The sequence below is a fragment of the Erpetoichthys calabaricus genome, chromosome 11, assembly GCF_900747795.2.
Source record: "Erpetoichthys calabaricus chromosome 11, fErpCal1.3, whole genome shotgun sequence".
Lineage (NCBI taxonomy): Eukaryota > Metazoa > Chordata > Cladistia > Polypteriformes > Polypteridae > Erpetoichthys > Erpetoichthys calabaricus.
This window is the reverse complement of record NC_041404.2, coordinates 138,974,408-138,989,880: the sequence shown is the minus strand read 5'-3', so window position 1 is coordinate 138,989,880 and position 15,473 is coordinate 138,974,408. Positions and strand designations below refer to the sequence as shown.

Genomic DNA, 15,473 nt, shown 5'->3' with positions numbered 1-15,473 from the left:
TGAACATTCCGGTTGATTTTGAGACTTCTCTCAGTACGCTATGTAAGTATCATAGTTCGCTTGCGGTACCGATTTATTTGTGCAAATCCGAGAGACACGCAGCTGGCCATGGGGAGGGAGTCGGGGACCTCCTCACTCACGCACCAGCCTCGGGGCGTAATCTTAATTCCACTTAGTTAGCCAACAAGAGAACTACTTAACTGATTTAGATTGGGTTATTTTCTAGAATTTGCTTGAACATTCCAGTTGATTTTGTGACTTCTCTTATTGCGCTAGGTATCACAGTTCACTTGTGGTACCGATTTATTTGCACTAATCCGAGGAGGGTGGGGCGGGGCTGAGGGGCGTATCTTACCTCTGCTTAGTGAGCAAATGAGAGAACTACGTAACAGATTTAGATTTTTTTTTTTTCTGTAATTTGCTTGAACATTCCGGTTGATTTTGCGACTTCTCTCATCGTGCTAAGAATCAGAGTTCACTTGCAGGAGTGATATATTTACGCTAATCCGAGACAGAGGCTGTGGGCCGAGGGGAGAGGGAAGCATGACGTCAGGAGTGGGGAGCTGGGTGGAGCCCTCCGCGCTGTCGCGGGGCACAGCTAGTTAGAAATATATTTACTGAGAAACACGTTGACACGTTCAATACTTATTTTCCCAGCTGTAAATGGTTTTCAGTAAAGTGATGGAAAGAAGCTGGCATAGGTGGCGGGCACACGTTTAAATGTGGAGCAGGTTTTCTGTGGGCCTGCTGACCACTCACCTACCTGCGGCCAGGTTAAAGGTCCTTCCTTTGATGGAGCTCTGCACAGGAGAAAACCAGTTGAGGACGGAGCCCACCACTGGAATCTGACGTAGTACTCCCTAGGAGGCGTGAAGGAGACAAAAACAAAAAGGGGGGGCAAATAGTGAGAGTTGGGAGTATCAGGGAGCAGGCCTTGAGAGGCAAAAAAGGTGAAATGGAACAAATCCCATCAAAGCTGACAAAGACCCCCAAGCGAGATCCATTAACAAGATCCAGGTCAGAGGGCATAGGCAGTAAAAACTCCAAATAAAATTGACGAGACTGAACCCCCATTTGAACCCCAGCTATCATTACCTCCTGTAGACCCCCCCCCCCCCCACACACACACACACCCCCATACTCCCCCCCTTTCTACCACAGGCTCTCACCTCCTCCAAAAGTTTCTCCTCATTGGCTTTCTGCAGCTGCAGCTCCGCCTCCAGAATTCCCTTCCTCACCACTTCGGTCATGTTCTCCAGGAGCTGCGCAACACAAGTTAAGATGAATTAGCCAATCGGTTAGGTGACCCTTGGGTTCCCCAGGATGAATCCATGAATGATCTCAATGGAAGAAAACCGTCCACAGCAACACCCAAGGCCCCAGGAGAAGCGAGCGAGTCTCACGGGTGGACACTGCAGGCCTCTGGAGTTTGTACCCTCAGGAAACCCCCTCCTCTTTTAATGTTTCTCAGCTTGACCACCAGGCAGAGAGGTTTGGGTGTGGAGTGGCACCCGATATAAGGCTATACAGGCCTGCCCAGTACAATTGAATTTGCTCAGAGTGGTGACCCTGGCTGAGCTCCTTATTCCGCCCGAGAAGGTTGAGACGGTGGTGGGTCTCAAACACACGGGGTCTTCAGACTTCCTCTTTATCACAAGTGGAGAAGCTGCAGCTAAGTGACTTGGGGGGTGGGGTCGACGGGGGGGGGGCCCGGACCTCACGGCCAACCTCTCCGTGTGAGGATGTGAAACTGAGAATTCCTCAGCAGACACAAATGGTAATGTGGTCTGGTGGAGTGGGGGGTCTAACGAGTGTAATGGGATTGGTGAGCACAGCCAGGGTATAAGGGAGGATCTGCACAAGAGACCATTGGGTCAAGGCGGGCGGGTTCACCTTTAGCAGAACTGAATAAACTTCTGCTTACTGAGGCGGAGGCCCACTGTTCCACGTGAGGATATGAAATGGAGAGGGGCAGTGACCTCAAAGGGACTCCTCACAGGTGACACGGTGTGTGACTGTCCAGGTCACCTGACTTACCAGTAGGAACAACTGCAGTTAGTGACTCAATCTGGATACAAAGAACAGTTAACGTGCGCCAGATGGGGCGAAGTCCTGAGCAGAGACAAATGGCGCCGTTGTTCTATTTGCTCAGGTGAGAGTAACGGGAGGGCAGAGCGCAGTGAGGCTGTAAGAGAGATTGAGGGTCTGCATTTAGGAACTCCGAATTCACCTTTAGCACTGCGGCTTACTGACGTGCAGGTCCCAGGCTCACAGAAAGCCTCCTTGAGTAGACATCAAGTGGAGAAGGACGGCAGCTTAAGAGATTTCTCGCCAGTGACGACAGACTTGAGCTCACGTCTTTCCTAATCCTGGGCAGAAACGACGGGATATGAATTGTGCCTGCCATTTCATGTATTGTCACCAATAGACTGTGGTCTACGTGGCACTGTCACCACTAGTGGGTAGTGACAGCAAGCCGAGAGAGTTTGGCTTTTTAATGGCCAGTGGTCGTGGGTTTGGGAACATGGAGGGCCCTGTCCTGGGGCAGGGAGCACAGTGGGCCGAGTCCCCAGGGGGGGTCTGATAGCCTTGACGTGGAGATGGGCTGCTGTGTCTGTGAGTGACTGGGCAAAGACTCTATGAGAGTACCCACTGCGCCCCTAAAAGCTATGCACGAATATCTGAATTGGTGTCGGCTCGCACTCCTGGCTCCAGGGTCCTCGGATTGCCCAGTGTGGAGTGTGCAGGTTCTCGCTGTGTCTGCAAGGGTGTCCTCCCACCTGCCAGAGCCGTGAATGTCAGTTTGACTGAGGACTCCAAAATGAGTTTGGACACGTGTGATCAGGCGTCCTATGGACTGTTGCCCTGTCCCGGACTGGTTGGTGCTGCCAGCCCCTTAGGAGCCTAACCTTGGTTAAGCAGGTTGTCGCAATACAAAGCTAAATGAATGATGAACTACAGCCGCCCACCACTTTCAGCGGAAGTCATGCTGGTCGGTTTTATGGTTTTGTCTAACCTGAGCTGACCGGTTACACGGCGGGTATTAAAAATACGCCAGACAAGTCAGTGGGGCAAACCAGCTGGCATAACGCATGGCTGGCAGACACCGGCCAATACAGTATGGAAGGGCTCTTTCTGGGCTGAAGGCCCCCTAAACCTCGCCATTTAGTTTCTTACCTTTGAGTTCTCCTCGATCTCCCTGCCGGTGGTGGAGATCGTTTCCACCAGTTCAGCCACGTCCAGGTCCTCCGTCGCCATGCCTACATAGATGCAGTTCTTCTCTGGGCCAAATTCTGGACCTGCAATTCAGAGAGCGGCGAGCTTCTTCAGGGCCGTCAGCCGTGACCCACAGTGGAGAAGCTCGGGTCCTCCCCTCACTTGTCTACTCACCCGTGGAGAAGAGCAGGTCCGAGTCGAGCTCCTTCAGCTTCTTCAGCAGCGCACCGTTGGTCTTCTCCACCTCCAGCTGCCTTTTGCTCAGGTCGGCTTCGTCACTGCAGAGCTCGTATCTACAAGGTGAGTCATTCTGTGGTGAGTGAACTGCTCGGCGCCACACCGGGGGGAGAGGCCCACAGGAGACCCCGAAGTAATGCGTACCTTATAGCGCCCAGTCCTGGCCAGTTCAGATCCTCGATGTACGTCAGAGTGGATGTCTGGTACACCTCCCGTTTAAACTCCTCCCGCATCCGCAGGGTGCTGTACAACACAGGGATGGTCTCTCGAAGACGCTCAACCAGCATGTCCACATCTTCTACCTTTGTCCCTAAAACTGAAAACATGGGGTTTTCTTTTTTAAAGGTTTTCCTGACACACGTATCCCTCAGTCCTAAACGGGCCTAGTCCCCCATCACTCCCAGGCTCGTTCTAGTGCAGCTATGTCTTTATTTTTTTGGTAATATGGAGACCTCCAGGAGAGGCCTCATGAGTGTGTTATGCAGCTTGACCCGGGGGCACAATATAACCCAAAATCCTTTTAGCCATCTTAGTGGCTTCTTTCCGCTGTCTGGATGTAAACGGTGAGCAGCCCACCCTCATTACTGGGTCCTTCTCTTAAGGTGTCCTTTCACATTTGGGACCCCACACTTTGACTTCTTGTGTGTCTAAGAAGTTACAGTCCAGGCCGAAAGTTTACACCCACCTGGGCTAATGCCATGTTTCCCAGCTCCATACACTCCCTGTGTTAAGTTCATTAGGGTCTCGACTTTATTTAATGTCACAATAATAGCGGAGGTGACTACAGCCATCACTTACCTGGTCACATCTTCAGTTTCCATACGCTTTGTTAGTTGTTGCTTTAAAATTTATCAATGGTGGCGTAGTGTATCGCTGCTGCCTCGCAGTAAGGAGACCCGGGTTTGCTTCCCGCTTTGCTTTAAGGGCGGGGTGGTGGCTCTGAGGCTAAGGATCTGCACTGGTATTCCAAAGGTTGCCGGTTCGAATCCCTGTCATTGCCAAAAGAGATCCTACTCTGCTGGGCACTTGATCAAGACCTTTAGCCTGTAATTGCTCCAGGGGCGCTATACAATGGCTGACCCTGCGCTCTGACCCCAAGGGGTATGCGAAAACTAACAAATTCCTAATAAAAGAAATTGTATAAGGCAAAATAAAGAACAAAAAAAATTGCTTAACTTGATTCAGATGCTTAGGGTTGGCACCTTCCACCAGCTTCTCATAATACGTGGCAGGAATTTGTGCCCATTTCTCCTGGCAGAACTGGCGTCGGGCAGTCAGCAGCCTTGTGGGCCTCCTCGCCCGGACAAGTGCTTTCAGTTCAACAGGACTCGGGTCAGGACTTTGGTGATGATGTTTCACCTCGTTGTTTTTACACCATTCAGTTACGACTTTGGAGTTCTACTTAGCACTCCGGTCCTACTGGAAGACCAGCTTGAGATTTCTGACTAAGTTTGAACTTTCTGGCTGAGGCTGCTGCTTCGTGATCATCTTCTTTAATTAAGATGCCATTTCATTTCTAAAGCGGCCCTGTCCCATTACCCCCACAATTCGATGCTGACACCTCCATGTGTTCTTTGGCTTAAAATTCCTCACCGTTGTTTAATTTTTTCCATGCAGAAAAGAAATTAAACAAGACGTGTCAAGATGGTCTACCCTCCACCTTACGCTAGTAGGGAGAATCGACATTGTCAAGATGACCATCCTTCCCAAGATGCTCTTGCTATGTCAAAGCATCCCCATATACATTAACAAATCATTTTTAGACTCAATCATAATTTCATTTACTGTATATACTCACGTATAAGTGAGGTCTTGAAACCCAAAAAATCGATCATAAAATCAGACCCCGACTTATACACCCGTTCAAAAATACGACACTTCATTTTTTACATCTTCTCGCCTCCTCCAATCTCTTCTCAGTTTCTCAGACACATCAAATTTTGTGGCAGCAGCGCAGTGACCAATTTCTTTCTCCACTTCAATGACTTTTAATTTAAAACCAGCTTCATATTTTCTTCTAATCGTAGATAAGGGATGCTCTAATGATAAAGGTGTATGAGGGTGTGAGATACAAAAAACACAAATCAGCATCAACGTCGCTTTGGAATAGTTTGGGTATCACCGTGTGGTCACGTAGGCACACTACAGAGAGAGAGAGGTTAGGAGCACACGCCAATACAGCGCATCGCCGCACCCACAAAGACAGAAAAGGCTAAGTGCTCCGTTTTTACTCTCTCAGGTGTGCATTAGCATATCATAATCTCTTGGACCAATCACATGAGTTTTCCACATTCTACTTATACGACCGACATTATAAAATACCAGAAATTACACAGTAAAATCAAGTCCCGACTTATCTGCAGGAGACCTTATCCACGAGTATATACGGTATTTGGAATTCAAAACATCCAAAGAGCAACTCTACAATGACCTAAAGCAGAAGGTGGCACGGCACTACCCAACATCCAGTTTTATTACTGGGTGGCACATATACAAGCTATGAAGACCTGGACATCGAGACAAATTGACAAATATCCACAAGCCTGGTCTGCAGTAGAAATACAATCTTGCAGGACTTCTTTATATTCCCTGCTCTGTGCCTCAGTTAATACAAACTACCGCCATTACACTAAAAATCCAATTACCCTTCACTCTCTCAGAATGTGGAACCAATGTAGGAAGCACTAAGACAGAAAAGCCACCCTTTTCCACCTTCTCAAACATAAAGTGGGGGAAATAAGTATTTGATCACCTACAACCCAGCCAGAATCCTGGCTCTCACAGACTGGCTGTGTGCCCACATGGCACACAGATTACAATCAATCAGTCAATTCCAGATCCTCCTGATCAAAACTCGTGATATGTATAAAGCCCACCTGTCCACAGAATCCATTTCTTCTATTCCAGCCTCTCCACCATCATAGGCAACACCAAACAGCTGTCAAAGGATGTCAGGGACAAGATTGTAGACCTGCACAAGGCTGGAGTGGGCTACAAGACCACCGGCAAGAAGCTTGGTGAGAAGGTGACAAACTGTTGTGATTATTCAGAAATGGAAGAAATATAAAATGACCACCAATCACTCTCGGTCTGCCCTGAACTTGTACACCACGTCTGTCTGGCAGTGCGCCCCTTGATGGTTCATAAGGGGTTCAGGTGGACATTTCAACACAAAACTTCGTTCATCCCTTCCCAAGTGACACAGCGTCACGTTTCTGCGTCTCTTTCGCCCCTACATGTTTCTGCGTCTATGTCTTACCTACACGTTTCTGCGTCTGTGTCATCCCTACACGTTTCTGCGTCTGTGTCGTCCCTACACGTTTCTGCGTCTGTGTCGTCCCTACACGTTTCTGCGTCAGTGTCTTCCCTACACGTTTCTGCGTCCGTGTCGTCCCTACACGTTTCTGCGTCCGTGTCGTCCCTACACGTTTCTACGTCCGTGTCGTCCCTACACGTTTCTACGTCCGTGTCGTCCCTACACGTTTCTACGTCCGTGTCGTCCCTACACGTTTGCACGTCCGTGTTGTCCCTACACGTTAGCATTCGTGTAGAGTTGTTTGTACAGAAGCTGGTAGTGCCTTCAGCGGTTTGTAAACTGCTTCTGCGGAGGAGCCTCACTTGTGGAGGGTCCGCCATTATTTTTCTCTGCGGCCGTGACGGAGGGGCTTGGATTTTCCCCAGAGACTTCAAGGCACTGACCGAAAGGTAGGCCCTTAAGTCCAGCCACAGGTGCATTCCCAAGTAATTCAGTTAACGCTGCTGGCCAATCAGATGCTTCTAACAATCATGACATCAAATTTCTGGAATCTTCCAGGCTATTAATGCAGACTTTCAGTTTAGTGGATGGAAACCTGTGACCCACTAAAAACCTGATAAAGCAGACAAAGGCTGAAGTAAATCTGTCACTTAGCTAATACTGTGACATTATGGAAATAAAGTCAAGACCCTTTCCATCTGAACTGGTGTGGTGCTCAGGTGTCACCTACTGCATGGCTGCACTCAGGTCCTAATCTGGGATCCTGAGTTGGTTTGTCATGTGGTGGGTGCGGCAGCAATGCGCTGTATCAGCAGGTGCTCCTAACCTCCCAAAATGGGCTTAACAAAGAGAATGTATGGATTTGTGGAACATGCCGCTTAGAAGTCTGGAAAGCTCTCACCTCAACCGCATTACTTCAATATTAAACTTCATCTTCCACAAAGCTGCTCAGACTCCACTACAGTCACTAGGTCGGTGAGCTCACTGGGCCGGATGGCCTGCTCTCATGAAAACTGTCCTAATGTTCAGACGAGAGAATGAGACGTACCTGCCGACGTCATGAGCGGGCTAAACCGCACACAGCTGCCTTCGTCCTCCAGCTCGACGACATCCACCCCGCTGGCAGGTACAAGTCGGGCCAACTGCTCTCCAAGCTGTGAAGAGAGAACAACAAGAACACCATCATGAGGTGGGGTCAAGGTGGAGATGGTCAGACCTTCTCTCCTGACTCACACAAAGAGCTGCTAAAGGATAACCTTGGCCGCTGACTCACTGATTCACTCGGCGCGTTAACTGTTGCCCACCCAGAACCTCCCAGAGATCTGAAGCCCAACGTCGAGTGTCACACAGCCGGGTGGGAGCCACTAGGAGCTTCGTTATTACGAGGATTTCATTCACTTTTTATTTCGTATTCTGGGCTCTACACATTTTTCCAACTAATTTCTTTAGGGTGGTCTTACAGTGGATTGAGAAAGTCTTAAGACCCCCATACTTTCTGCACACTTTATTGTAGGTTTGTTTCAGTTTAAGTGGATATGTTGGCCATTTTTACCCATCAGTTTACACTCAATGTCCCATAATGACAGAGTTGAGGACGTGTTTTCAGAAAGGTTTACTAATGTATGAAACATCTAAACATGACCCCTCTCATTTCTACGAGTAATTCAGACCCTTTGCTGTGGCATTCCAAATCGCATTCGGGTCCATCCTGTCCAGTTTGATTCTCCTTGAGATGTTTCTAGAACTTGATTGGCCTCCACCTGCAACTAATCCACCTGTAAGTGACTGGACATCGTATAGAAAGGCCCACGTGGACCACCGTATAGAATTGTATATTTGGGGCAGAGTGGTGGCTCTGAGGCTAAGGATCCATGCTGGTATCCCCATTACAGCCAAAAGGGGATCAAATTCTGCTGGGCCCTTGAGCAAGGCCCTCCAGGGGTGCCGTACAGTGGCTGACCCTGCGCTCCGACCCCTAGGATTATGTGGAAACTAACAAATTTAGTTGTATTTAACTAATACAAGAAATTGTATAAAGTGAAATAAAGAACCAAAAGAAAAAGGTCACACTGCATGTCAGAACACCAAGCCATGAAGTCCAAGGAACTCGCTGTGGACCTCCAATCAAACCGTGGTGAGGCACAGATCAGGCCAAGGGGATAAAAGCCATTTCTAAAGCTTTTAGTTTTCTCAGGAGAACAGGGATCTCAAAAATGGTAAACTGCAAGAACTTCAGGACCACCACGACTCAAAGTTGGCCGGCCAAGAAGTGGCCATGTACAGGGAGTTGACCAAGAACCCAATGGTTCATAAACCAAGTGGTGTGTCATTTTCAAGTAGTCTTCCTCCAGGTGATAATTTTGGAAAATTATTATGGTAATACCCGCCTTAACAATTTGGGGTAAAATGTTTCTGCCCAATGAGAGAAGCCCCCAACACGTCCATGGGGTGTTTATTGAAACTTTATGGTGTGAAACACTATAAATACCGACCTCACAGGAAACTGAAACAAAGGAACGAGTCGTCCCCCAATTCGGAAACAAAGCCAATGGCCTAGCAGTGCGAGAACGCCTTTCGTTTGTAGGACCTCTGGTATCGGAGACGGGGACACTCAAGATGTTACGAGATGATGCCACAGGAAGAAAGCCTGAAGACGGAGGGACGGGATGAGTTTGGGTGTTTTTAGAAACATGACCACCACTTTCTCCTCCAGAAGAAAAGTATGGGCTGAAATAGCATTGGGGAGGGGGTGGGCTTGGCCCTGCACTGTGACATCCCACTGGTCCAGGAGGTACGTCAAAGAAGTCGGCCTTGTATAAACCAAGGAAGTCTCTCTCTCACACACTCTCGGCTGTACCATCTCTCGGGATGCCAGGCTACCCACCTCTCTCAAGCCATCCAGACACCAAGTTGTTGAGTAAGCCCCCAAAAGCATCTGAATGTTATGTCATGGGGACATCTTCTAACTCGTTTTGTTGGTTTTAATGTTATTAAGGTGCACATAAGAGGCTGAGGGGCTCAAAAACTGAAAACAGGCCAAAAAAATAAAAATTTCCAAGGCTCGGATGTGTGTGTGGCCTTACCCAGCGGTTCAGCGTGTCCTGCAGCTCCCGTTCACTGCTGGCGAACACCTCCAGCGCTGCCTCACTCGGCCCTGGAAGAAGGAAAACAGGACAAGGGTTCAAATGCTGGCGGGGATGGAAAACTTTGACAAGAAGATGTAACTGCATTACTGCCGACGAGCGGCTCCTACGACAGAGAGGAGGTCATGAAAGGGTGGTGTGGTGCCATTAACACAAAAAAGGACTTTAGGGCGTTTCTGGGAGAGATGACCTCAAGTGCAAGACTGAGCAGCTGCTCACAACGTGCTCACCTGCTCCGACAACTTCTGGTGTGAACCTAAAAACGACCACAGGGGAGCTGAGGACATCTTCTACCTGAAGAAGAGAGATGGACACAGTCAGGACCACCGGGACAGACTGCACACCCCCAAACTCCCTGATGACGGCTCATATCGACGGTGCCACCCCCACCCCCCTGGACGTACAACTCAACAGTGCCATCCTCTGGACAGCAGCTGGTCTCGACTTTGTGACACTCTTGCTGTCATCTCCAACTGACTAACAGGGTTTGTGACATACAACACTTTTGTCTTCCCACTGACGTTCCACTCTTCTCCACGTGAATGCGCTTTATTTTTTTTTTCCTCCTCAAATTATTTTACTTTCTTCCACGTGGTGCCAGTCTATGCCATTTCTCTTTATCTTCCATTCATTCATTCATTTCTTTTCCAAACCCACTGTATCCTGAGCAGAGTCACGAGGAAGTTGCAGCCCGTCCCAGCAAGCACAGGGCAGGAACAGCACCCTGCACAGGATGCCAGTCCATCGGTGGGTGAACACACTTATACACACACAGAGATGCCAGGGCCAATTCACCTGACCTGCATGTCTGTGGGAGGAAACCACCAAAACCAAAAACAACGAAGCCAACGTCTGACAGCACGAGGACTTACCGAGGTCTTCACAGACGTCACGTTCTTCAGCTGATCCAGCAGTCTTTGGCTCTGAAAAGAGAACACAAACTTCCTGTTAGCATCCATGACGCTGACTTACCATCAAAAAAACTTTCACATCTCAATCATGTATGAAGTTCGAAAGGGCAGAATGATCATAAAGACAGAATTTGTGGTGCCAGGCCACTGGGCCAGACATAGAGGCAGGTGCTCATATGGGTAAGGGCACCATGGGTGTCACACTGTTCTTAGAGATGGCGATGGGGGCTCAGACTTCGTCCACAACAAAGAAGTGCAGCGGTCCGCTCTTTGTGGGCTCAGAGTGTAGCGGAGCGGTTGAAATCCCCATCCGTTTGTCAGAATCCTGCCAGGAATACTGTCATCGGTGGTGGACGTGGACAGGGGTCCCCACTCCTCCATTTCTGCTTAACACTTACCTGACCATTTTTGAATTTCTCAGCCCATTCATAAACACTCCGCCGTGGTCTTACCAGTTGATTTTGGCAAACCTAAACTTTCTGCCATGTCTCAGATTGTTTCTTTCTGATTTTCAGCCTCATGATGACCCGCTTTACTGGCACTGGCATATCTAAGTCACACAAGTAAGGAGATACCGATACCCGACTGCAGGCCAAGTGACATATGGCCCTGTCATTACACAGACAGTGCCTCACACGTCTCACTGATAGAAGTAAGAATTTTGACCATACTCTGTATGTGTGACAATAAGGACCCTAAAAAAGCTATAAATTAATGAGAGGGGTAAGAAACAGATAAGGTGGTCTCTGGCACGATACCAATACCTGACTGCAGGCCAAGTGACAAACAGTCCTGTCCTTAACACTAGAATTGCCAAAGCCTACGAAAAAACTCGTAGATCCGTCCCACCTTAAATCCCTTCGCACCTCTCCATCAGCGTCTTTTGCCTTTTAAATGTGTCAATAAGTAGCAAGCAGCCTGCTATCACATCCCCCCACCGCCGCACAGTTTTCTCAGCTCAAGTCCGTTTACCTGCTCGTTAGTTGCTTAAAGTTGTATAGAGTGAGAAGTCAAGCAAAATGACACCTTTTATAAATACTATATCGTTATTTGGAACACGTGCATTTCATGTTTGTAAACACATCGTTAAAATAGAAACGTTTTTCACGTTTTATTAATAATTGACAAAATGTAGACATGAAGTGTATAATGTGTGAAGTCGCACTTTTGCGTTGCTGTACTTTGTATATGTACACGGGAAGCTCTGCAGTCTACTTGTGACTTTACGCTGTAGGAAGTAATTAAATAAATAAAGGTAAATAACATTCGATCTGGCTTTTATGTAAGTAACATATAAATGTTAATGTTTTGGGCACATGCACCGTCCAGATCTAAACACTAGAGTGGAGAGTCTATAGCTGAAGGTGGAAGCTGCAGTCGCTGTACTTTGTATATAAAAGCCAGATTGAATGTTATTTACTTATTTACAGAGCTTCCCGTGTGCATAAAATGCACAGCGACGGCAAAAGTGCGACGTGCATTCTTACTCTGAAGTAGAACTGTCATCATGATCCGAGTTCACTTCCGTTATAGTGCGTCTTTATGTGAAAACAGCAGTGTTCGATTAGGGGTGGTTGGCATCATGAACGTGACTAAGAGAATAAAACTGAATAAAAAATAAACAAAGCTAACCTTTACAAGTATCATACATTTACACCGGCTGTTACAGACTCAAATCAAATGTATGTTTTTATTCTAAGATAGTAAGAATAAGAGCAGCTCACTTCTCAAAACAGACTCATCCGGGGTTGAACCCGTGAAGTTTTGACTACCAGTCAACAGTTGATACCACTGCACCACTGAAGCGGTCGTAGCAAACTCGTGTCAATGTCGCACCCTAACGCGGGTTTTTTATCTGCATTTATAGTCTTGAATAGAAGCGCACTTGTTCTGTTATATTTGTACCTTTTGTGAAAGTGTTTATTTGATATTTGGACTTCAGGCTTCACACATTATACACCTCATGTCTACGTTTTGTCAATTATTACTAAAACATGAAAAACTTTTCTGTTTTAACGATGTGTTTACATAAACATGAAATGCATGTGTTCCAAATAACCATATAGTATTTATAAAAGGTGTCATTTTGCTTGACTTCTCACTCTATACCACTCTAAGCAACTGATATGCAGGTAAACAGACTTGAGCTGAGAAAACTGTGCAGCGGTGGGGGATGTGATAGCAGGCTACTTGATGCTTAACATATTTACAGGACAAAAGACGCTGATGGAGAGGTGCAAAGGGATTTAAGGTGGGACGGATCTATGAGTTTTTTCATAGGCTGTGGTAATTCTAGTGTTAAACGGAACACGGCTTACATGTCTCAAACATGCAAGTAAGAATTTCTCTGCACTCTGTACGTGTGACAATAAGGACCCTAAATTATTGTGAGTAATGAGAAAGAAATAAGGTGGTCTCTGGCACATGACACTGATACCTTTCAAAGATAGATAGATAGATAGATAGATAGATAGATAGATAGATAGATAGATAGATAGATAGATAGATAGATAGATAGATAGATAGATAGATATGAAAGGCACTATATTAGTGATAGATAGATAGATAGATAGATAGATAGATAGATAGATAGATAGATAGATAGATAGATAGATGTGAAAGGCACTATATTAGTGATAGATAGATAGATAGATAGATAGATAGATAGATAGATAGATAGATAGATAGATAGATAGATAGATAGATAGATAGATAGATAGATAGATACTTTATTAATCCCAAGGGGAAATTCACATGAAATTCACATAAATTTACAAATGGCGAGGGCCTCAAATGGACAGCAGCTCATGCGTCATCACCTCTGTGAAGGTGACGCTGTCCGCCACTGCAGGAGACTTACCAGCTGGGAGGCGTGTCTGATCTGGTCGACAATCCCATCATGACCCAGGTACTGCAGGGACAGCCAGAGCGGCAGGGCGCGCAGCTTCTCGACTGGCTGGCTGGACGTTAGGCCTGCTGCCAAAGACTGGAGAAGGAACAAGAGCAGGGCTTTAGGTGTGGCGCCTTTTTTAAGTAACTGCTATATAAACGACAAGGAGAAAGCAAATTGTGCCAGGCCTTGCCTGCTGAGATCGGTCCTCCCTGTGCCACACTACCATTAAGTACTTACCCAAGTTTGTATTTTTTCATATTTATTATGAATGTAGACCACTTTGCACAGATGTTTTTACCTGGACATTAAAGAGTCTTCTTCTGTTGACCAGTGACAAATTCAATCCACTGGGGTGCCATGTTACATAACAAAGAGATGTGAAGACCTCACAAAGTGGGCAGATGCTTTCTAGAGGCCAAGCATGTTCAAACCGACTCTAATTAGCTCGATTTATTTTATGTTTTACTGGGTGAGCCAAAAAGAAGTGCCACATTTCAAACGTTTATTCTACCAAAACGCTATAAGATAAACTTCATTACGACACAAGAGAGGGTCTACAAAAAAGATTTGCTTCCACTGTGTTTTAAAAATGAATGGTGGCCATTATTAGCGATACGCTCTTCAAGACGATTTCTGAATGGTCGTATGATTTGTTTGGCGATTTCAAGGGGAATAGCGGCGAATTCGTGGCGAGTAGCGTCCTTGAGGGCTTCAAGGTTTTGAGGTCGGTGTGTGAGATAGAAACCTGCCCTGCGGTGGGCTGGCACCCTGTCCGGGGTTTGTTTCCTGCCTTGCACCCTGTGTTAGCTGGGATTGGCTCCAGCAGACCCCCGTGACCCTGTGGTTAGGATATAGCGGGTTGGATAATGGATGGATGGATGAGATAGAAACCGCACGGAACGAGATCAGGCAAACGTGAAGGCCACCCGACATCGCCACGCAGGGAGATCACCTTAACCTGGAAACATCTCCCACAAAACGTGCACGGATCTCCGCGCAGGCCGTACGAGCTGTCGCTCCATCCTGTCGACACCAGGCATCCACCACATCCAGTTCTTCAGCATTTCAATGTCACGTTCTGAAGTGACAGTGACCCGTTGCTCCCCCCCTAAGGGCCTACAGTGGCAAACTCTGCAGTGGCGCACCAAACTGTAACACGTGTGCCCACCATGTGGGGGTCTCTGATGAAATTCACGAGGGTTGGTTTCAGCTCAATAGCCAAAGTTTTGCTTATTTATGCCACCATTCAAATGGAAATGTGCCTTGCGGCTGATGTCACATGACAATGATGGCATCTCGATGAACGGTTTGCAGAATGTTGGCGCACACAACTCTCTGCCAGTCTCTCTCAGTGAGTCGTATGGATGGAAATGAAGGTCCTGATGTAAAATCAAAGACGTGTTGGAGATGCCAAAGGCAGAAGGGCGCTGAACGTCTAGGAGGCTGCAAGATGGATGCCCACTCCAGGTGGATCACATGAATGCAATCATCGCACCGATGGCTTTGGCGAGGCGAGGCACGCCGTGGGACCATGAGGTGACTTTTAAATTTTGTTTTTATTTTTTAGAATAAGCATTTAAATTGAGGAAGCAGGTTCTCTCCCCTGCGGTGGGTTGGCACCCTGCCCAGGATTGGTTCCCTGCCTTGTGCCCTGTGTTGGCTGGGATTGGCTCCAGCAGACCCCCCGTGACCCTGTGTTCGGATTCAGCGGGTTGGAAACTGGATGGATGGAGGTTCTCTCCCCTTTGTTACTCCATTTATCTTTATTCATTTATTATCTTTATTACACAGGGACACGGTTGGAAACTCGTTAAGGG

The 15,473-nt window shown here is 47.3% G+C and overlaps 1 protein-coding gene across 3 annotated transcripts in view; it reads right to left on the bottom strand.

Moving 5' to 3' along the window:
• The window catches only part of pdxdc1 (pyridoxal-dependent decarboxylase domain containing 1), a 38,959-nt gene that overhangs the window by 4,370 nt on the left and 19,116 nt on the right, over window positions 1-15,473 (bottom strand). For all 3 annotated transcript variants that reach the window (XM_051933802.1, XM_028814100.2, XM_028814099.2), the window contains exons 12-21: window positions 13,624-13,749; window positions 10,725-10,775; window positions 10,083-10,146; window positions 9,793-9,863; window positions 7,758-7,863; window positions 3,598-3,769; window positions 3,391-3,509; window positions 3,178-3,299; window positions 1,170-1,262; window positions 764-860 (exon numbers count right to left, since the gene is read on the bottom strand). In XM_051933802.1, the coding sequence (XP_051789762.1) occupies window positions 764-860; window positions 1,170-1,262; window positions 3,178-3,299; window positions 3,391-3,509; window positions 3,598-3,769; window positions 7,758-7,863; window positions 9,793-9,863; window positions 10,083-10,146; window positions 10,725-10,775; window positions 13,624-13,749 (1,021 nt within the window). The remainder of the gene's footprint in view (window positions 1-763; window positions 861-1,169; window positions 1,263-3,177; window positions 3,300-3,390; window positions 3,510-3,597; window positions 3,770-7,757; window positions 7,864-9,792; window positions 9,864-10,082; window positions 10,147-10,724; window positions 10,776-13,623; window positions 13,750-15,473) is intronic.